The sequence below is a fragment of the Mustela nivalis genome (assembly GCF_964662115.1).
Source record: "Mustela nivalis genome assembly, chromosome: 13".
NCBI classification, from domain to species: domain Eukaryota; kingdom Metazoa; phylum Chordata; class Mammalia; order Carnivora; family Mustelidae; genus Mustela; species Mustela nivalis.
In genome coordinates this window covers 83,162,207-83,183,047 of record NC_139032.1, presented here as the reverse complement: position 1 = coordinate 83,183,047, position 20,841 = coordinate 83,162,207, and the positions used below count along the sequence as shown (strand labels likewise).

The following is a 20,841-nucleotide window of genomic DNA, read 5'->3' as shown; positions in this document are numbered from 1 at the left end:
GGAGCCTTCCCCCCTACCCCGGTGCCTTCTCTGAACAATCTTGCCTGGAGGACTCCCTCTCACGGCGACTGCCACCCCTGGCCCCCATGCTACCTCCTGGGGAGACCCTCTCTGAGCCTCCGTTTCTTCCTCTGTACACCAAGGAGTGACGGTGGTCACGGGGCTGAGGGAGGACCCACAGCTCTAAGGCAGGCGGGGGCTCAGTACCAGCTGGGCCCACAGTCGCTGCTGGTAAGTGTAAGTGTTGGCGGCGCCTACCCTGTTGATGAAACCGGGGCTGTCTTGAGTCCTGAAGACAAAGCGGCCCCTTCCCTTGTCCCACCCTCCCGTCAGCATCCTGTCCCCCTCCCCAGGCCAGGGTGACCCCCAGGGAGGCACAGGTCACAGGAGTATCGTTTATTATGACACCTTCCATGGGGCTGTCAGAACTTCAAGGCAGGCGGGAAGGGTGTGCGGGGGACGATCTTGGTCAAAGTTGGAGGGGCCTGAGCTGTGGGGTGCAGCTGCGTTGGCACGGCACTAGGCAGGGGTCCTATTGGAAGCAGGGGGAGGCTGAGGCCGCTGTCTGTCCCGCAGGGGCCCCCAGTGGGCCCTTTCAGAGGTCCCCCCCAGGAGCCTGGGGGTAAAGTCTGCACACTCTCTTCTCTAGAAACCTGGGAGGAAGGGGGGGGGGCTGAGCTGGCAGAGGATCATGGTGGGGGTGTCTGGAGGGGTCTGGAAACGGAGGCTGGGGGGAAGCCCTCGGGGGGATTCTGGCCCCGGGGGACCCTGGGCAGTGTCCCCCATTCCCTCTCTCGGACCCTCAGATTCTCTCAAAGAACACCTGATGCCCAGAGGCTTTCAGGAAGGGCGGTGGCTGCCTCGTGAGGGACCGGGGCTGGCAGCCTTCGCTCCCCCGCTCCTCGTCTCGGGCCACCTGAGAAGGTCGCGGGGTGCGGAGGGGGAGGGGGGCTAGGGCGTCCGGAGGGAGGGCGACGCAGGTTGGGGGTCCGGAGGGTGGGGCCGTCGCGGGCCTAGGTGGAAGCGGCTCGTTGCTACGAGCGGCCTTAGCAACGCACCCATTCAGCAGAGACAAAGGCGCTGTCACTTGAGCGCAGAGGCGCCGCTACCGCTCTTGTTCCCACCCGCGCCTCGCCTGCGGGGGTGGGGGGGAGGGGCGGGGTGGGGGGCGGGGCGCCGGGCCTGCGGGAGCGGGGGCGCTGTCGGCTCCGCGGAAGGCCCACGGCGCGCCGGCCTGCAGGGGGCGCCTCCTGCCCACGTTGCGGAAAGGGGAGTCGAGGCTCCAGGGAACCGGGGACACCAGGCAGGGGAGGAAGCCGGCGGGAGCCTGGGGTCCCACTGACTAGGGTTTCGAATGTGCCTCCACTTACACCGGTGTGACTGCCCCGGTGCCTCACTTTCCCCATCTGCACAATGGGAGGATAGTTCCCCCAGGTCCCCAGGTTTAAAGGAGTCAGCCAACGCGGGGCTTTAGTCCTGAGCCCAGCCCCAGTTAGAGCCGGACAAACAGGCCTCTTGCCCATGCTGGGAAGGACCCCTCGGCCTGAGGTGCGGCGGTGCCTGGCAGGCCCTCCTACAGCCAGCTGTGCTCTAAGACTGGGGGACTCAGTCTGAGAGAGGCTGACAGTGGCCAGAGGGCTCTGGGTTCCCTTCGGGGGCCCCAGCCTCATCCCACTGCCTGCAGGCCCCCATCAGCCCTGTGGTTGGGGAAGGGAGCCTGAGAGGGAAGTGCTCGCTTCTCACCAGGTTTGGAAAGTCCTTTCCGCCCAGGAGGCATCAGGGTAGGGGCTCTGAGAGCGGCGCTGGGCCTGGGGGGTGGGCACACAGAGCAGGTGCGCAGAGGAAGGCAGGCTCCCGGCTCCCTGCTCCTCCTGCAGCACCCGTTATGGGAAGGGGTCCCAAACCTATCCCCTGAGTGCACCTCTCCCAAAGAGCACTGCCCTTTCCTGACAGGCCCCCAGTGTGCTAATGGGGGACTTTGGGCACCAGCAAGGAGCAGAGCAAGAGGAAGGGCCCTGCAAGCCGTGGGAAGCCGGGTACGCTGCTTCTCCAATCGCTTCCATCCTGGTGCAGTGGGGCTGCAGGGGAGGGGGAAAAAGGGAGCCTCTTGGGGGGGGAGAGTTGTACCTGACACCTTGAATGCTGTCAGCTCCACAGCCTGAGGACAGATGAGATCATCAGGGGAGGGGGCCCCCCACTCCTGCTCCCCCTTGCCCTGGGGGCCCTGGGAAACCTTGTAATGACTCCCCCACCCCCAGTGGCCTTGGCATTCAGGTTCTGCCTGGCGGCTCCCAGGGCCCTGCCACCTGGTAACTGAGGAATGGGGCTCCTCTGATCTCCGGAGGAAGCCCCCCTTCCCCTAGTCCCTGTGGTTTCCTCTACCCTGTGGGACATACTCGCTAGCACCCTGCCACCCTCGTCCCAGCCTCACCGGCCTCTCAGGTTCTGCAATGGAGGAGAAGGTTGTGGGGATTCTGGGGCTGTGGGTCCCTACAGGAGAAAAACCCTTTTCAGAGACTGAGACAGGAAGCTCACTCTCTGCTCTCCTGCCCTGGACAGGACCTCATTATCAAAGACCCTAAGGATCCACTCAAAGGTTTACTCCACAGATTAATGAAGAAACTAAGACCCAGAGAGGGAAGGTAACATACACAAGGGCACACAGCATGTAAACTAGGAGATGGGGCTGAAACTCCCGGCCTAGCCTTGAAGTCATTCAGCCCATGCTCTATCTCAGGGCCCCAAACCTCATCTACCCACCTGGCTTTGGAACCCCCAAACACCCTTTGGACAGAGACCCCAGGAACGTGACCCTGGTCAAGCCCTGCCTCTGGGCAGGGCAGCTGGGGCCCCTGTTCCCTGGTGGTGGTGGGAAAAAATAAGCCACTTCTAAGCCATCCCCCAGGCCCCATGATTGAATTCCCTGGGCCTCAGTCTCTTTGCCTTTCAGATGGGCTAATAGGATCGCCAGCGCCTTCCCAGCTTTACCTGTGCACCAGGGAAACCAAGGCTCTGGGTAGTACAGACTGGGGGCTGGTGTGGCCTTACCTCTAAGAGCCAAGTGTCTTCGGGCTGGAGCCAAGGCTGCAGGGCTGTCCTGAGCCACCTCCCAGGGACCCAGGGACCTCGGGGGGGACGCTGGGCCCATGGGGCTGGAGCAGGCCTGAAAGGAAGAGGTGTGGCATTGACAGGGAGTGGGACCTCCCGCCCCGGGATCCCCACCTGCCAGCACCCACCGTGAATGGCTCTGTTGCCTTTTTCTCCGTCATCCTCTGCAGGGCGCTCCGGACCTGGGGGTTGGGCATCAGGGTCAGGCCTAGGCCCCTCGCCCTGACCCCCAGGCACAGGTGTCCTGCAAGTTAGCCCTGCCCATTCCACCCCCCCAACCACCCATATCCCCAACTCACCTCCCCGTTGTAGGCGGCATAGACCAGGAAGATGTACGGCCCCTGCGGACAGACCCAGCATGTGGATGGGTGTCACTGCCTTGGAGCCAGCCCCCTCCACCGCTTGGCCCCGGGGCCATAACAGAGACACACTGAGAGATACCCAGAGACACTGAGAGACACAGGCGGATGAACACAAATCCTACTCTGTCCCCCTCCTGCACTTGGGAGGGGACATCTGTGACATTCTATGGCAGAGAGAACCAGAAGGGGCCCTCCCCTACCTGACCCCCTTCAGCCTCTGGCCACAGATAGCCTCTCTGCCCTCTTGTCCCTCTTTGTCCCCCGACTCCCACCTGCCCCTTCCTCACAGCCTCATCATGGCTGCAGGAGTTCCTGAAATCATGGCTAACTCCAATCCTGGGACAGCAGATGTGTGAATGCATGCTGATTCATGCCTCTAGCTGCGTGTCTCTCTGACCCTCTGTCTCTTCTTCTGGAAAGAAGAAGCCAGGACTCAGCTCCTGCTGTGTGTGAAGGACTCAGCGCAGTGTCTGGGCTATAGCTGGCTCTTCCTGCTCACACACATGAGGCCCAAGAGGGCCTGGCCACTCACGAAGTACCGTCACACACAGGGTGACTGCCCTCATAACCGCTCCATGCTGAGAGGGTGGGGGGGAGTTAATCTTTCCTGTTGGATGGAGCAGGACCCTAGGGCCTGGGACAGGGGACGGAACAATGAGTCCTAGGCCAAAGTGTGACCCAGCAGGTGGAATTTGAAGCCTAGGCCTTCTTCAGATTCTACCAGGACAGGCCACAGCCCCTACCCTGAGGCTTAGACTGGAGGACACAGGGTGGGGTCCAGGGGCCCTCTTTGCGGCTTCTAGCTTCAGCCTCAGAGCCTGGCTGCTCCCCCTGGTTCTTAGCCCCTAACTGGGTTCATACCACCCTCCACCCTAAGACAGACCCTGGTGCCCCCCAGATTCCCGCCCCTCCGCACCCCCAGCTAGCCTGTCTTCCCTCCGCAGCCTTTCAAAGAAAGGCAGCTTTCCAAACTCCACCCAACCCCGCCAGCACCTCCCTGCCTAGCATTCTCCGAGCCTCCCTGGCACCCCTGGGATGACATCCGAGCTCCTTACAATAGCTCTGGGGACCCTGCACGGTCTGGCCCCCATGTGCCCTCCTGTCCCATTTCTCACCAGCTCATGTGTCCCCCCCTTCATGTCTCTGCTGGCTCCCCCCATATTGCCCTGACCTAAAACATTCTTCTGTCTCACTGAGTCTCAGCCGAGAATCGCTCCCTCCAGGAAGCACCCTTTCTGTGTCCCCACGAGGGGCTCCTCTGTCCCCAGCCTGCCCCCATGTCCCCTCAGCCTCTCAGCCTCCGCCATGCCCTGCCGTGGGCGTGTGGCCCGGTGCTTGGATCCTGGGCGCTAGCAAGCTCTCTCCAGCACAGAGCCCACAAAGGTTCTCCCGCCCATGGTGCTCCTGAAGGGTGCCCGGAAACCTGGCCCGGGAGCCACAAGAAGACACATCAGCCCTACCGAGGGAATGAGGCCCCGCTGAGCCCAGTCCCTCTGCCCTGGGCCTGCTGTAGGGTAGGAGGGCAGTCCTGAGGGCAGGTCCTGCCCAGCTGATGGCCCGGCCACAGTGTGAGAGGGACACCCGGAGGTGGGCGGGGTGAGGAAGACAGGGAGGACGGCAGGAGGAGAGGAAAGGCCAGGCGTGGGGAGGGACCCAGAGGACTCAGCCTGACTGGGGAACCTTCCTGGAGACTATGTCGGGAATGGCAGGGTGGGCCCAGGTCATGCGTCCGCTGACCCCGTAAGGCAGCCTTTTCCCTCCTTCAGCAGGAAACCTTGGCAAGGAAGGTCTGTGGCTGACTGGCAGGAGGAATGGGGTCAAGCTCAAGGACAAAAGCTGGCGGCGCCAAGGGTCAACAGAAAGGGACACAGTGGCAGGGCCATGCCAGAGGAGAGGGGGCCGGAGAAGGAACCTCAGAGAAAATTCAGAGACAGAGACGAAGAGGCAGGACAAGGGGAGAGGAAAGGAGGCAGGGGGACAGAGGGAGGGAGGCGGGGAGGTGGCCACTGCCGTGGTGGCCTTGGCAATGGGCTGCTGCTACCTGGCCACCCCCGGAAGGGGGTGCGGGCACCCCAGGCAGGGTCACAGGCTAACCCGGCAGGGCCCACGTTTGAAGCCAGGATGCTCTGGAGGCGTGGGGCTTGAGGAAGGGCTTGTCTGTGTCCAGGAAGGGGTGTAGCGCTGTCCTCTGTCCCCCACTGCTCAGGCCCACACAGGTGTCTGGGAGCGGCGCTTCTTTGGGAATATCTGGAAGCCCCGTTTTTTTTTCATTTTCTGGGCCCGTCTCTGGGCATGGCGCCTCCATGCTCCCCCAGCAGCGGCCCCTTCTTTCCTCTCTCCACTGCCACGCCTGGCTGAGCGTCCCCACGGCCCAGGCCGAGAAGGCGACGTGGACCAGGAGCTGGTGGTCATTACCCACGGCACCCTTCCTCGCTCCCTGCCTCCACCCAACACTGGACGCCTGGCCTTGGCCGTGGCCGGCTCCGCAAGAACACGGCATTTTGTAGCCTCTGTTCCTGCTCTGTCCCTACTGCCTGGAACAGTGTCCACAGCCGACACCTCCTAGACGTTCGACACATATCAGGAGGATAGATGAACGACTGGATCGGACCCTTCCTGATGCCAGCTCCGCCCCACTGGCTGCCGCCCCCCGCCCTGCTCCTTCCTCCCCTGCTCCTTCCTCCCGTGAGGCCTGGGCCATGACTTCACGGGGTCTGTCTTCTCATGTGTAAGCCCTGTTCGCAGACACAAATACAGGACAGAGGCTCTGTCCCGGGCCTCAGAGCACCTGGGCATCTAAGTGGCTGTTAATACCCTCAGGCCCCTTCATCCCAGGAGGGGCAGAAAGGTCCCCAGGAGGACCTCTGGGACACATGGGGTTTGGACAGAATTTGTACCTTATTTCCTGAGCTTTCTTTGTCCATACCCGAGCCACTCCTTTTCTCAGCCCTGACAGGACCTGGGCGGCGTAAGGGTGGACAGCAGGAAGAGGGGCCGGGGGTGCAAGGGAGGCTGGGGGGAAGGGCAGGGGTGGAGAGGCCCTGCCTGGACCCACCTCCCTCCCAGTACTCAGGCCCCTGCGGTGTGCCTGTCTGTGTCTATGTCTAGGTCCCCCCATAGGACCGCCACCCCCCTGAGGACAAGGACTGAGTCTGACTCCTCTCAGAGACTCTGGACACAGGCCCATGGGAGCTGAGTGTTGTCCTCCTGACACAGCCTCTCCTCACTGCTGTCCTCACCAGTGCCCCACAGTGGGCGCCCCACACCCCGAGCCTGAGGGCAGAGATCCCAGGGGTCCTGCGCCCCATCATTGGCTTCCTGCTGAGGCCTGAAGTGGCTCTAGCGCCAGTCTGGGGCCTGGAACCGCTGCCACACCCCTGAGGGTCTGGACCTCAGCTCCCTCAACTGTAAAATGGGCACAAAATCCTCTCTGACGTGCTGCCTCTTTGATTCGAGGGTTGGTTCCCACTCTTGCCCTCAACTTCTTGCCTCTTGACAATGTCCCCTAGTCGCTGTTGGTGCCTCCCATGACCGGCAGGACACTCCTTTTCCCATCTGCTGACAACCCAGGCCCTCCCTCTGAGCTCCACTATGCGTCAGAGCCCTGATCCCAGGAGGTCCAGAGCCTAGAAGTACCTGGAAGGAATTGAGGCCCACGGCGGCGTAGGCCCAAGCCGGGCTGAGGTGCACCAGCACGCCGACCAGCCAGGTCAGGCCCAGGACGGGCAGCAGGACCAGCACTGGCTTCACCATGGCCCTGCAGGAGAGCAGGCCGGGCTGAGGGAGGCCAGGCTGGCCTGGGAATCCCTGCAGGCTGCTGGGTAGGGCGGCACCTGGGAGGTGCCTGGAGAGGCGGGTCGGCCGTGCAGACCGGGGACCGCTGCTCAGGACTTAGGTGCAGCTGGGATCTTCAGCGGGACTTGGCTGTCCCTTCTCAGACCCAGAAGTGGTTGGCACTGGGGAGTCCCAGTCCCAAACCTGGCTCAGAGGAAGGGTGCAGCTGCCCAGAGGGAGGGCTAAGGACTGGGGAAGGGAACCAGGTGGCAGGGAGTCCAAAATCTTCCCTTCTCAGGGACCCCTGGGGAACTCTGGCTTTTCAGGGACCCATTGGCTGAGGCTGTCCTGTCCTTGGCAGAGGACGGGGCGGGGAGAGGAAGGCCAGGGGCAGCCTCCTTTCGGCAGGACATGGCCCTGGAGAGTGAGGAGAGTTCTTGCAAGGGTAGGGACCTAAATCCTCACTCTGAACCTAAACTTCTGGGGACTGCCTGATCGAGGGGTCTCCCCTACTTTGTCCCTACCAGGCCATCTATGCTATCAGTAGACAGTGAGCCCCCAGGACAGCGGCTTGTGTCTACAAACACCTCCCACCCCTCAGCACTTAGGACTGATTACTGCCCCCCCCAGGTGACTTGCGAGGTCACGGGCTCACCCTCGTTCACACACATGAGCATGCGACACCTGCTCAGGTCCCATCTTGGCCCCGCGAGCACACATGGCCTTAGGACCACATCCTGCCACCACAGACTCGCACAGGCCTCCATCCAGTGAGCCTCCTGCGTGCTCCCCCACTTCTGGGCCTCACCATGTCTGGATCCTGACCTGCTCCTGCAGGCAGGGCCGTGGGCTCAGCATGCGGGCACGGCGGCGGGCGCTGGCCACAGTGACCATCACTACGCGGACCAGGATGCAGGTGTTGGCCTGGAGACCGGGCGTCAGAGGGTGAGAGGGCCTCCCCCTTCCCCAGCGTGACCTGCCCACCCCTCTAGGCCCCCAGGTCTCCCCCCTCACAGTCAGCACGAAGAGCACAGGTCCCACAAAGGCCCAGATGATGTCTGTGTGCACGTTGAGCCAGCAGTGCCCGGCCGCCACATAGTCATGGGGAGACAGGGCCAGGGTGACGGCGACAATGGCCACAGGCACACCTAGGAGAAGAACGAGTGTCCCTCGGACCATGCCTTGCAGCCTGTACTCTCCCAGACCCGGCCCCGCCCCCAGGACCTGGCCCGGCCCCCAGGATCTTGCCCCGCCCCTCAGGACCTCCCCACCCCGCCCCGCCCCGCCCCGCCCCGCCCCGCCCCGCCCCGCCCCGCCCCGGACCGGCCACCCAGGGCTGTCCGTGGCAGCAGGTGCACTGTGGGCACGGGGAGCTCTGGTTGGGGCTTTGGATCCCAGGTGGAGACGGTGACCGGAGGGTGTCGGACAGCGAGAGGACACATGAAGCAGACTTGAGAACAGAGCAGGAGCGGGGAGCAGGGGGGCATCACCCCAGCCTGTGGTGTAGTAGAGCGCCATCCGGGGGCCCGGGCGCATGCTCACGACCACCACCTTGCTCCAGAGCAGGAGGCCCTCCACCAACATCCAGGAGAATGCCACCAAAAAGAGGAGGTGCATTACAGCTGTGACGGCCACACAGGCCACCTGTGGGTGGGAGGGTGGCAGAGCCCCACCAAGGCCAGCTGTGGGTGCAGCCCAGCTCTGGATCCCACGCCCGCGTCTGGCACCACCAACGCAAGGATGTATCCGTGGGGAAGGTCTCTGGACAGCGCCCCCCGCCCACCTCCAGCATTCGGGGTTTTGTTCATCTCTGGGCCATGCTCCCCCCAGGAAATGGAGCCTAGTGAAGTGGGGGGCAACCCAGAAACGGCTGGTCCCCCCTGAGCTCACAAGCACACCTGCTGGGCGCCCACCTTATTGGCCTTCGCCCACTCGCTGGCCATGAGGAAGCCCTCGGCGGAGGCCAGGGAGAAGGTAAGGTTCTTGTGGACCGTGGCTCGCTCTGACTTGGGGACCCTGGACAGGCAGGGGTCCGTCAACAAGGTCACCACTAGCAGCCCCCACCCACTATCCGCCCTGCCTGCTTGGGTCCCTGTGGGTGGGCTAATGAAGACAGAGATGGTGGCTTCAAGGGGGCCCACAGCCCTAAGGGAGACCCCCGACCAGGGGCTTCTTGGACAAGGAGGGACTCAATGGGAGCTCGTCTCACCCGGCTGCCAGGAAGAGCAAGAACGTGGTGGCCAGGGCACAGAAGGACACGCCGCAGCCCACAAACGAGAGTGTCCTCAGCAGTGACTCCTCCTCGGCACTCCTCTGCGGGCCAGCCGAAGACCCCGGAGGACAGTAACCCCATCACGGCCCCGACCTGAGCACACCAAGTCTCGCCCCGTCCCAGCCCAGCAAGGCTCCCCAGACCTCCTTGTCTGCGGTGACGCAGGGGTGACAATGGCAGCCCCCGGCAAGGCCAGGCTGACACACAGGAGGCACTTAATACAAGAGCATTCAGGCTTACATACAGGAGGCACTTAATACAAGAGCATTCACCTGTCCTCTCCTGCTGGTTCTCCCTAACCTGGCCCTGACCGGTCCTGCTTTTGCTGATGTCAAAGGTCCTGAGAGCCCTGGCTGGGAGGTGACTGAGGCAGCCACAGGGAGAGGATGGCATGTCACAACCCCCCCACTGGGGGGAGGGGGCATGGAGCTCACACGCAAACATGGCCACTCTCTGCTTTTACAGGACAAATGTGTCTGTAGCATGTTTCTCTAGTGTGCTCCCCAACACGCCGAGGAACCCTGGCATTCCTAAGCCCTGTGTCACTCAGTCTCTTAGCAAGTGACCCCTCCGAGTCCCTTGTCAGCTCTAGTGAGCACACCGGTCCGGCTCTGCTCTTGGGATTGGGTGGAAATGCTGGGTCCCACCCCGAAGCCCGAAGCCCCGTGGCCTGCCCCACTCACCTCTGAGATGACTCCCTCACCCCTCCGGCTGCCCAGGCCTTTGTCCCAGACCACCTCCTCCTCCTTTAGTCCCGTGTCCTCCATTGGCCCGCTGTCCCCCCATGCAGGGCCTGCCCCCTGCCCGCAGACCCCTTGAGGCTCTCTGCCCCTCCAGCTCACTCCTGGCACCAGAGGGCGCCCTTGGGGCAAAGCCAACACCTGCTGAACACATTCACGACAGATAGGACCCATAGGATCGCCATCTGAGCGCCTGAGCATTCTGGGCTCTGACTTCTGCCACTCGTCCCTCCATCTTTTCCACTCCTGGGCCCGACACAGGCAGCTCCAGAGACATCGAAGTTCTCAAATGTGTTGGAGTCGGCCTGCCATTTCTAGTCTCCTTGCCTTTGCTCAGACTGGCCCTCTGCTGGGGATGCCTTTCTGTTCAGTTCTTGGTCACCCTTTAAGACTTGGTTCCGACATCGCCTCCCCCGACGCCCCCCGTCCCAACCCTACCTCCCTGGGACTCACCTGAACGTCATACACCTGCAGCAGGACCGCAAAGTTGGTGCTGTGGTTGCAGAAGCAGGCGGTGGAGGCCTCGTACAGGGCGGCCACAGAGCAGCCAGCGGTGGCCCATGAGCCCCCTGTGTCCGGGCTGGGGAAGGGCAGGGAACAGAAGGGCTCTTGAAATGGGAGGGACATGGAGGTAGGTGGCAAGCAGGGGACAGCCTCTCTCCAAAGCTTGGGGCCCATCGCCACTCTGCCTCTAACCAACTTTGCGACTTTGGGCAAGCCTCTGCCCTTCCTGGGGCCTCAGTTTCCCATCTGTAAAATGGACTTAACACTCTTAGGGATGATAGGGGGCCATGGGGCCAAGACCAGTGATTACAACTGATTAATGGCATTAATTACTAAGTGACAGTGACCGACGTTCAGCCAAGGATCCAGGGCTGGGAGCTGGGACTCATCTCTGAACCGTCTTCCGCTCCTTCAAACACTGAAGCGCCCTGGCCTGGGACATATCATCAAGTCTAACACCTATTTGACGGATGGGTCTCTCCCTAGGCACCCCACAGAGTGAGCTCGTGTATCTCCCATGATGGGGAGCTCACTGTCTTCTGGGTCACAGCTTCTCTTGCTCCAGCTTGTTCTGGAGTTGGGGAGGGGCCCGAGGCAAGACAGGTGGTGACTGGTGACCCCAAACACACCTCATCCTCAAGCAGAATGGATGACTTAAAAAAAACAAAAACAAACAAACAAACAAAAAACAAAAAAAACTAACACCAAATTGCCTTAATTAAAGAGCTGGAAAGTTGAAACTCACCTGATACTGAAGTTCCAGAAAGCACAGACAGGCTGCACCAGTCTCAGCGGGAAGGCCTGAGGGCAGGAAGCAGGGACAGAGCAGGCGTGTGAGTGTATTTGGGGGGCCTGGGGCAGGGGTGTGGATGTGTATGGAGAGCGGAGACCAGGAGGGTGCAGGGGGATGGGACACAGCATATACTCTGGTTCCATTTATGGGAAACGCTGGAAAAGACAGAATCTACAGTCACAAGAAGCAGATCAGGTGATTCCTTGGGGTGCCTGGCCCAAGAAGCCCGTTGGGAATGTGGAAAGGGTCTTTACCTTGCTTGGGGTAGTGGTCCCTGAGTGTATATGTGGGTCAAAACCAGTTAAAATGGACACTACAGTGTATGGAGATTGATTTTTTTTTTAAGATTTTATTTATTTATTTGACAGAGAGAGATCACAAGCAGACAGAGGCAGGCAGAGAGAGAGAGAGAGAGAGGGAAGCAGGCTCCCCGCTGAGCAGAGAGCCCGATGCGGGCCTCGATCCCAGGACCCTGAGATCATGACCTGAGCCGAAGGCAGCGGCTTAACCCACTGAGCCACCCAGGCGCCCTGGAGATTGATTTTTACAGTCTTGGGATGACATACCGAAGACGATAAACTGTGGGGGGTGTGTATGTGTGTGTTCGTGTCTAGGATTAGTGGTCGTGGGTAAAGGTCAACTTTAGATTTCTCTGAAACTAACGTTGCAAAAGCAGGAAGGAATGTGTGTATTTCACGTGATGAAATGAAGCAAGGTTTTTTGGTGATCTTTCCAGATCAGTTTATAGAAAGAGACCTGATCCTTGTATAACCCTAGCGGATAGACGATTCCAGGGTGCAGCTGCGTATGGCTTTTTGCCCAGGCCCCTTGGTGGACGCTTGGGCTCTTCCAGGTCTCAGGAGCACTTGGCCGTGCAGGTCTCTGCACATGTCCCTGGATGCTCCAACGGGAACCACCAATGTTTCAAGTCATGCACACTGATAATGAAATCCCAGCTCTGCCGCTTACAGGCTGGGGCCCATCACAGCCCCTCCGCCAAGCTCACTCTTTGCTATGTCGAATGGGCAGTTGGAGGATTACATGGATGTTGCTTATTTAAGTCCCCCAGCCCAAAGTGAGTGTGTAACAAACCAATTCCCTTCAGGTCCCTGGAAGGCAATGGGGTGCCTTGGGAATGAGTATTTTTCTTGTACATTTTTAGACCTTGGTTCAAATGAATGCATGTTGGGGAAGGGGGACACCAAACCAGGATAAGTGCAGTGGGGTGGCAGTTCCCAGAAGTACCCCCCCTTCCCAGTACCTGGGCCTGGTGCTGCAGGTGAAACGTCACGGCTGTGCTGACCTCCCCGGTCTCATCCCATACCTCAGAGGAGATGATGGCCGAGCCCAGCCGGGTGCTTAGAAACCTGTGGGGAGAAAGGGAGCTTTTTTTTTTTTTTTTTTTTTTTAAAGATTTTATTTATTTATTTGACAGAGAGAGATCACAAGTAGGCAGAGAGGCAAGGAGAGAGAGAGAGGAGGAAGCAGGTTCCCTGCTGAGCAGAGAGCCCGATGCGGGACTCGATCCCAAGACCCTGAGATCATGACCCGAGCTGAAGGCAGCGGCTTAACCCAATGAGCCACCCAGGCGCCCAGAAAGGGAGCTTTTAAGGACACCAGCTGGCTGCACAGGAGAGGTTATGAATGGCCTGGATATGCAGAGATGACACCCTCTGTGTCCAAAGAAACATCAGGAAATGTCCTGTGCTTGGTATTAGGGCATACGAATTCCAGTTTTGCCTTGGGGACTTGCTAGGAAATTCATTAAGTCCTGTCTTCTCCCTGAGTCTCGACACTGAAGCCTGGACCCCAGACAGCGGTCGAGCCAGGTTCCAGCGGCACGCCCAGTGTTGTGAGTGTTGGGGATGGGGGAGAATTTGGTTCTGGGTGCTAAAGGCAGATTTGCCTCTCAGAATCAGGGCTCTGGCATGGGATGGAGGCCTGGCCCTCCCTGGGGAGGGGATCCAGACCCTCAGCAGCCTACTGGCTGGGCCCCACTCACCTCTGTGCCTTGCTCGCCTCTTCTGAGCTGTCAGGGGTCTGGGGCTCTAGGCCGGGCTCCCCTAAGGTGTGCTGGAAGATACTGGAGCTGAACCAGCTGTGGATCACGGTGGCTCTGGAGAGGCCTGGCTGAGTGGGAGGGGGCCCAAGACCCCATCCTGTGTCACTTGTGTGAGCAAGTGCCACGGGTTGGCCCCGAGGGAGATGCTCTGCTCACCTTACAGACAGGGAAACCGGGGCTCATAGAGATTAACTGCCTTCCCAAAGATCACACAGCTAATAAGTAGTGGAACCGGAATTCCAACCAGCCACGGCTCATGCGCTTAACCCCGGCAGCTCTAAGGCCCTATGCTGCATGTCCTGATCCTCCCGCCCCGGGCAGCAGCAGCAAGCTGAGGGCCTCCTCCACCACCCGCTTCCAAGAGGCAACGTGTGGTTCAGTGGAGGAGACTCAGCAAACATCTATGATGCAACAAGTGCTTTTAACCTCATAATCACCCGCAAGGCAAGTACAAAGAGGACAGTCTTCCAGGCAAGGAAACAGGCTCTGAACGGTGAGGTGACTTATCCAAAGTAGCCGAGTTAGCAACACGAGCTGACCCACACCCCAAGAGGAACCCCCTCTCCACCCCACCCTCCGTACCCACCTTTCCTGAGGAGCTGCTCCACTTCTCCCGCGGGGATACGGATGTGGCCGGGCCCCTCTGGATGTCCACGGGGCATCGTGAACACACAGCCCTCTCTGCTGGCTTCCCCCAGGTGTAGGCTCCGCACCTCCAGACCTGGGATCAAACGGGGCTGGGTGGCTGGACCTCCGGAGGGAGGTCTTTCTGCCCAACCAGCCCCCGCGGCAGGGTCGGCTTCCCCTCTCCTTCAAGTCCAGAAGAGGGGAATCACTGAGAGGCGTCCCTGGGGACCAGGATCCGAATATCAATGCACCCCAGAAACCAAAGGGTTCCCAAAGGACACAGGTTTTTGCCAAAATTCCAACTGTGAATCCACAAACACTGAGAGTGTACTGGGGTCTGGCCTGAGAGGCAGAAATGAGTCAGAGACGGTCCTGGTACTCAGGGGGCCTCAGGAGGAAGGAGGTCTGTGGTGACGACCACAAAGGCAAAAAGATGTGTTTGTGTATGGGGTGTCGGCAGAAGGAGGAAATGACTGTCAGGAGAGCTAACACCACACGAGGCTTCCTGGAGGAGCTGAGGCTCCAGCAAGGTTCTGAAGGATAGATAGGAGTCTGCTAGGAGGTCAAGGGAGAGAGGGCATCTGAGGGAGGGCACGGCGCAGGCAGACGCAGGAGACTGAGTAGAAGTGACGGAGGCTGAGAAGAGATGTCTGAGCTCCGAGGGCCCAGCTGGGTGGCTCGCAGGCTCACCGGCTCCATGGCGCTGGATACGCAGTCCCGGCCGCTCGGAGGTCAGCACGGTGCTCAGCACGGGTGCCAGGCGCTGGACACTTGCCACCAAGGCCATGGGGCCGCCGACCACCTGGAAGGAGCCACACCTCAGCTCCCTCCCGCTCGGCATCCTGCTGCCACCCGCCTTGACCGGTCGTGAACGTGTTCCCAGGGATCTGTGAAGTGGCCGCCCTGCTCCAGACCCTTGGTGGCTGCTCAGGGCCTCCAGGATCGAGTCCTGGGTCCTCAGGCTGGTGTCTGAGGCCCGGCCCCATGGGCCTCCTCTGGCCTCTCCGAGCCTCTCCTGAGCGGTCATCGGCGCTGGCCCAGGCAAAGGCCTCCCAGGGCTCCGTGCCTGCCGGCCGCTCGCTTACCATCTGGGCACCCTCCGAAGCTCACTTCCCCAGGGGAGCCATTCCCTGGAACTAGGGCCGCCTGTTGTGTCATCTCCAGCCCGTCCCCAAGCCTCGGGCCGGGTTCTGTCCTCTCAGGCCAAGAGGCACCACATGTGCTCTTCCTGCCCTCGAGACTTTCCGGTGATGTCTATGACCCCTCGTCTCTCCCTTCTCTGGGCCGACTGCTCCCAAGCCTACAGCCACGTCTGCCCGAGGATGTTTCCGACGCCCTTGCCATCTGGATAGCAGCTGTCCTGTTCTCCTGAGCGTCTGGGCTGCTTTGGAAGACAAGATGCCTGAACACTCAGCAGAGATGTCCTCCCTCTTAGGGGGGCTGCCAGACTCTTGGATATGGGGGAGGTCCTTATGGATTAGTGGCTCTTATTTTCGACTGTAGAAACTATTCTTCAAGCGTGGTTGTGTGTGGGAGTCCAACTTTCATAACAGATAAAAGAGGAACTTCTGGGGTGCCTGGGTGGCTCAGTGGGTTAAGCGTCTGCCTTCAGCTCAGGTCACAATCCCAGGGTCCTGGGATTGAGCCCTACATCAGGATCTCTGCTCAGCAGGGAGTCTGCTTCTCCCTCTCCCTCTGCTGCTCCCCCTGCTTGTGCTTTCTCTCTCTCTGGCTCGCTCTCTCTCTCTCTCAAAAAAAAAAAATATCTCTCTCTCTCTCATTTTTTTTTTTTTTAAAGAGGAGCTTCTTTTGATAGACGGAGAGATAAAGCTCAGCAACGGGTGCTGACTGGCCCATGGCTACAAAAGAAGCTGGAGGCAAGGACGGAATGGGAGCCCAGGCCTCCCCCACCGCCCCCACCCCAAGCCCTGCCTGCCTCACCTCACTGACTGAGAGCCACGTGCCAGCCAGCTGCTCCTCCAGGACCAAGCTGGCCACAGACACGATGCCCTGGCCAAGCTGCTCCCAGGGTCCTGTCAAGTGGTCTGGCTCCTCAGCCCCGAGGGCTGTCACCCTCTTCAGGAAGTGGATGATGGCCAGCAGTGCCGCGGGCCCCAGAGGGGCCGCCTCCTTTGCCAGGACTCTCTCCAGGATACCCAGGAAGATGCAGGCCTCAGCCGGCGACAGGTGTCCATGGACTTCAGAGAGAGGGTCTGGGAGGAGCTGTGGGCAGAGGAGCTCCTTGCGGCAGGTCTGGCTGTTAAGAGGGATCTCCTAGCGCAAGCCATACTTGAGCCCCACTAGGGCCTTCTTGGTGGCCCATGTCAAACATATCACAAGCCCCCAGCTCTCAAAGGCTCCAAAATAGGGAATATGAACAATCTTGATTGCTGAAGACATGTTAGGTGGGTGTCCCCTTTGTAGGTGAGGAAGCTGAGATGCAGGAAGGTGACCCAGAGTGTGCCCAATTCTTCAGCTCCCTGGATGGGGGGCTCACCACAGTGGTGTTGGCCAAGGCATTGACTCGGCTGATAACATCCTGGCCAGGCCATGACGGGGCTTTCTGCAGCCGCTGGTAAGTCTCTGCAAAGGAGGGGAGGCCAGGCTGGGTCCCGAGCGACACAGCCCAGAGGTGCCCCATCCACCATTTGCTGCTCTAGGAGGAAGAGCATGTTCACTGCTACGTGTCTGGAGCCTTACAGTGTTCTAGATGGGGAAACTGAGTCATACAATAGCAAAATCACTTGCCCAGGGACACACAGCTGGGATTCACCTCCAGGTCTTTCTGACCCCGACCTCGTCCTGTAGTTTGGACTCCAAGGAGGCCCTGAAGCTTCGAGAAGATTCTGAATTCCCAGTTCGTGCTAACTGCTTACTCCCCCTCGGCCTACACTTGTCCATACCCAGCCTCCCCTTCCGCAGAGCCCTGGGGACTGCCAGGAATCACCTGTCCGGTAGCAGCAGAGGAAGGGCCGTGGTTGAAGGCAGAGCGAAGAGCCCTCAGTACGGGATCCTGGGTTCCATGTAGGGCACTCCTCTGAAGGCACTGGCAGGGATGGGACAGGGGTCAGGACAGTATCGTGGCTCCCCAGGAGCCCCTGTGACTCACCGGCCTGTTCGGGCTTTGAAGGCACTTGTACACCTTTGGGGGCCAAAACGCACAGTCCCTGACTTAGGGGGGCAATATGGGAACCTGGGTGAAGGGTGCTGCAGCCAGCACAAGGTGGGGCAAGGCAGCTAAGGGGTGAGCCTAGTCAAGCTACTCGGATTGGGTATTTGCCGGACCGGCTTGGGGAGGGCGTGACCAGAGCTGGGCGTGGCCAGGTTCGAGAGACGTGGGCTGGGTCGCGAGCTTAGAAGGGAGCCTGCGGGAGCCAGGGGCGGGGCCCAGCAACCAGGGGGCGGGACCCAGCAGGTGGTGGGCGGGGCCTAGCCGTCCAAAGGCGGGGCGGGCCGTACCCGGACAGAGAAGGCGCACCGGCAGGGGCGGCAGCAGCGAGGGCATGACGTCCAGAGCGCCCAAGTCCCAGCGGAAGAGCAGGCCGCCGACTGGCGGCGCGCAGGCTCGCGCCCGCCGCAGCTCCGCGGGACTCAGCGCCCGAGCCCACAGGTGGAAGTCGGTGAGGTTGCCGCTGAAGGCATCGCGCGCCGAGAAGCCGCCGCCCAGGGAATCCTGATCCTGGCCCAGCACGAGGATGCCGCCCGCCGGCACCGGGTGGCCCGCGCCCAGTCCCCGCGCCCCGGCGCGCCGCCGCCCGTCGGCAAACAGCGCCCAGCGCCCGCCGCGCTGCTCCCACGTGGCGCACACGTGGTGCCAGCGGCCGTCGGCGCGGAAGGCGGCGAGGAAGGGCGCGTGGTGGCCGCGCACCACCAGCGCCGCGTGCACCGCGCCGCCGGGCTCGGCGAAGGCGCGCAGCTGCAGCGCGTTGGGCAGCGCGGGCGCGGCGAGGGAGAAGAGCGCCGCGGGGTCGGGCGAGGCGGCGTCCCACTGCACGTGCGCGCACGCAGTCAGCGCCCTCAGCGCGGGCAGGGGCCGCCGCAGCCGCGCCGCCCTGTCCGCGGTCCGCTCCCCGAACACCAGCGCGGCCGACGTGAGCGCGCCTGCGGGGACACGCGGGCCGGCCCCTCAGTGTCCCCAGCGGCGCACAGCCTCTGGCAACCCACTGGCGCAGCTGCAGGGCCCCCTGTGGGCTTTGGGGCATCTCCCTCTCTCGGGAAGGAAGAAATGGGGGCTCCTGTGCTCATACCCATGCGGCCAACCCTCTATTTTACTCCAGGACAAGGGAAATGGAGATGCAACGGGGACTTCTTCTGAGCTCAACCCAAGAGGACTATCACTGTGGGCCCCATCTTTGGAGGTCTCCAAAGCCTCTGCACCCCCGCACCCCCGCCTCCTCCTCCCAAGTCCTGGGCCCACACTCACGCCTTTTCGGGGCTCTCCGAAGAGAGCCCTCTTTTTGGCCCACCCAGATGGGGTTGGGCAGCCGTAGAGCCAGGACCCCAGCAGGGGGCGCGAGTGCCAGGTGGCCAAACCTCTGCTCACAAGCCTCTTGAGCCTGCCACCAGGTCAGGTGCTGCCCTGGAAACTTGCACACCCCATCTGCAGTCTCCACAACCTCCCCGGGACCCACTGGAGCTGCAGGGTCAGAGGAGAGAGTGTGGGAGAGCAGGGTGTGGGCCATGTGCACTGAGCTGGGAGTCATTCGCAGCTCAATGCTCTGTGACCTGTCAAGTCTAGTCCCTTTGCTGAGCCTGTTCTGTCATCTCTTTAGAGCCAAGAATAAGATGGACACTGTTGAAACTTTCAGTCCAGGGTCCGGGGATGATGGGGCTGAACTAAACGGCATCTCCTCCCTTCCTTTGCCTTAGACGCCAATGCACCAGGTGGACCACAGGCTGGCTGAGCTGGAGGACGGAGGAACCCCTCTGGGACCCTCATAACCAACCTGTGACCCAGGAGCCCCTTGATTCAGCTGGTGAGTTGGAGAGGGTCCCAGAGAGACTCCTTATCTGAGAAAGAAGCAGACAGTTCGGGGCTGGGTCAGTCAGTTACTGATTATTTACTTTATGCTCCTGCAGGATGTGTTGGAAGCTCCAAGCTCTGAGTCAGACCTGGGTTCCAGTCCCACCCAGAGGGGATCTTGGGCAGGGAGTTTCACTGCTTTGAGTTTGTCCTCCAGCCCCCCTCCACTCCCCACCCCCCCTCCCGCCCCCGCTCCCCTCCCCCTGAGGAATTAACAAGCTGTTGATTGAATGTAAAAGGTGCAGCAGCAGTGGGTGCTTTTACTCTTATTATTGCCAAAGGCTTATCTCATGTGACCTTCACAGTGACCTCAGAGGTGCCCACTTGGAAGTCAGAAGCTTTGAGTCCCCTTGGCTGCCCCACCCCCATCCCCCACGTTCACGTACCAGGAGGTAGACTAGGCAGTAGCACCAGAAGGCCATTTGGAATCCAGCAGGGACAGGGGAGGGACAGCAAGGGTCACAGATGTGGCCACTGTGGACTGAAGAAGGAAAAAAGCAAATGAACATTCAGCGTCCTGATTTGCTACCCGCTCTGTCTCCTGCAGGGTCATCTTCCCCCAGGTTTGGCTTCCAGAATTTACTGGGCGGAGAGCCCAGGATGGGAATCTACTTGACATTTGCTTGCACAAAAGGATGGTCTCCAGGAGCCCTTTCTAGGACCACAGCTGGGAACGCTGTAGCCCTGGTGAGCTGGGAACGGCTGGGTGTGGGGAGGGAAGGCAGCAGCAGCCGTCTGGCCAGAGAGAGGTGAAAACCGAGCACAGGATCCCTGTTAGACTTCCTTGTGTTCTTTTGGGCTCACAGCTTGGCATTCAAGGCCCTGCTTCATGAGGCCTCTGCTGAGCTCACTGGCCTCACCAGTCTCCCTATCCACCTGCCTCCTAGCTCCCCTGCAGTCACCTTTCCCCTGTCCCCCAAGCTGCCCCCATTTCTCCAGGCAGCATCTCTTCTCCAGATTTTGGGGTGCACAGTCCCTCTTGCCTGGACTGGCCTTCCGCTCCCTCAGGGGCACCTTCTACAGATCAGCCTGCTGTCACGGCCTCCACCTGCACTGATGGCCACACGCTGCTGTGAGCTGAGGATACCCTAATTGTGGGTGGCTTGGGGGTCACTCTTAGCAGTCTGGGGGGCTTTAGGCCTCCTGGGTCTCTACTCCAGCAGTGGCCGAGCACCAGTGGGTCCCAGAAAATACTGGAGAACAAAGAATGGTCCACTGTGTCCCACCAGTCGGCTTCATGCCAGCTGGACGTCTGGAGCCGTCCCCAGTGACAATTCATACCCTTCCCCCTTTCCAGATAAAGTGCCTAAGTGTGGAAACCAGACCCATTCCTGCACAGGAATACACGGGGGTTCACACCTGGATTCTGAAAAGCACCAATTTATTGTCACTTTCCCCCTTTTAAAAAATTAATTAATCAGTTAATTAATTAAAATTAAGTGGGCTCCACACCCAAGATGGAGCTTAAACCCACCACCCCGAGATCAGGAGTTGCATGCTGTACCAAAGGAGCCAACGAGGCGCCCCACTTTCCCCCTTTTTAAACAGCACCTGTGCCCAGCCTCCACCCCCGCCT

The 20,841-nt window shown here is 60.6% G+C and overlaps 1 protein-coding gene and 1 long non-coding RNA gene across 2 annotated transcripts; one reads left to right on the top strand and one right to left on the bottom strand.

Moving 5' to 3' along the window:
- Positions 1-388: 388 nt before the first annotated feature.
- Positions 389-19,729, bottom strand: ADGRD2 (adhesion G protein-coupled receptor D2). Its single transcript, XM_082695495.1, is given in 25 exon segments — positions 389-532; positions 2,128-2,158; positions 2,432-2,490; positions 3,049-3,163; positions 3,237-3,290; positions 3,408-3,449; positions 7,107-7,227; positions 8,053-8,168; positions 8,259-8,392; positions 8,735-8,888; positions 9,158-9,260; positions 9,454-9,557; positions 10,710-10,843; positions 10,846-10,864; positions 12,815-12,920; positions 13,556-13,679; positions 14,202-14,336; positions 14,933-15,044; positions 16,184-16,465; positions 16,740-16,825; positions 17,190-17,288; positions 17,702-18,343; positions 18,666-18,878; positions 19,189-19,252; positions 19,652-19,729. Coding segments are annotated over 25 exon segments (3,195 nt in total). The 5' UTR covers positions 19,688-19,729; the 3' UTR covers positions 389-422.
- Positions 17,708-19,952, top strand: LOC309846546. The gene is made up of 3 exons (XR_014301991.1): positions 17,708-17,862; positions 19,112-19,218; positions 19,813-19,952. It is a non-coding gene; the product is annotated as an uncharacterized lncRNA (long non-coding RNA).
- Positions 19,953-20,841: the final 889 nt, after the last annotated feature.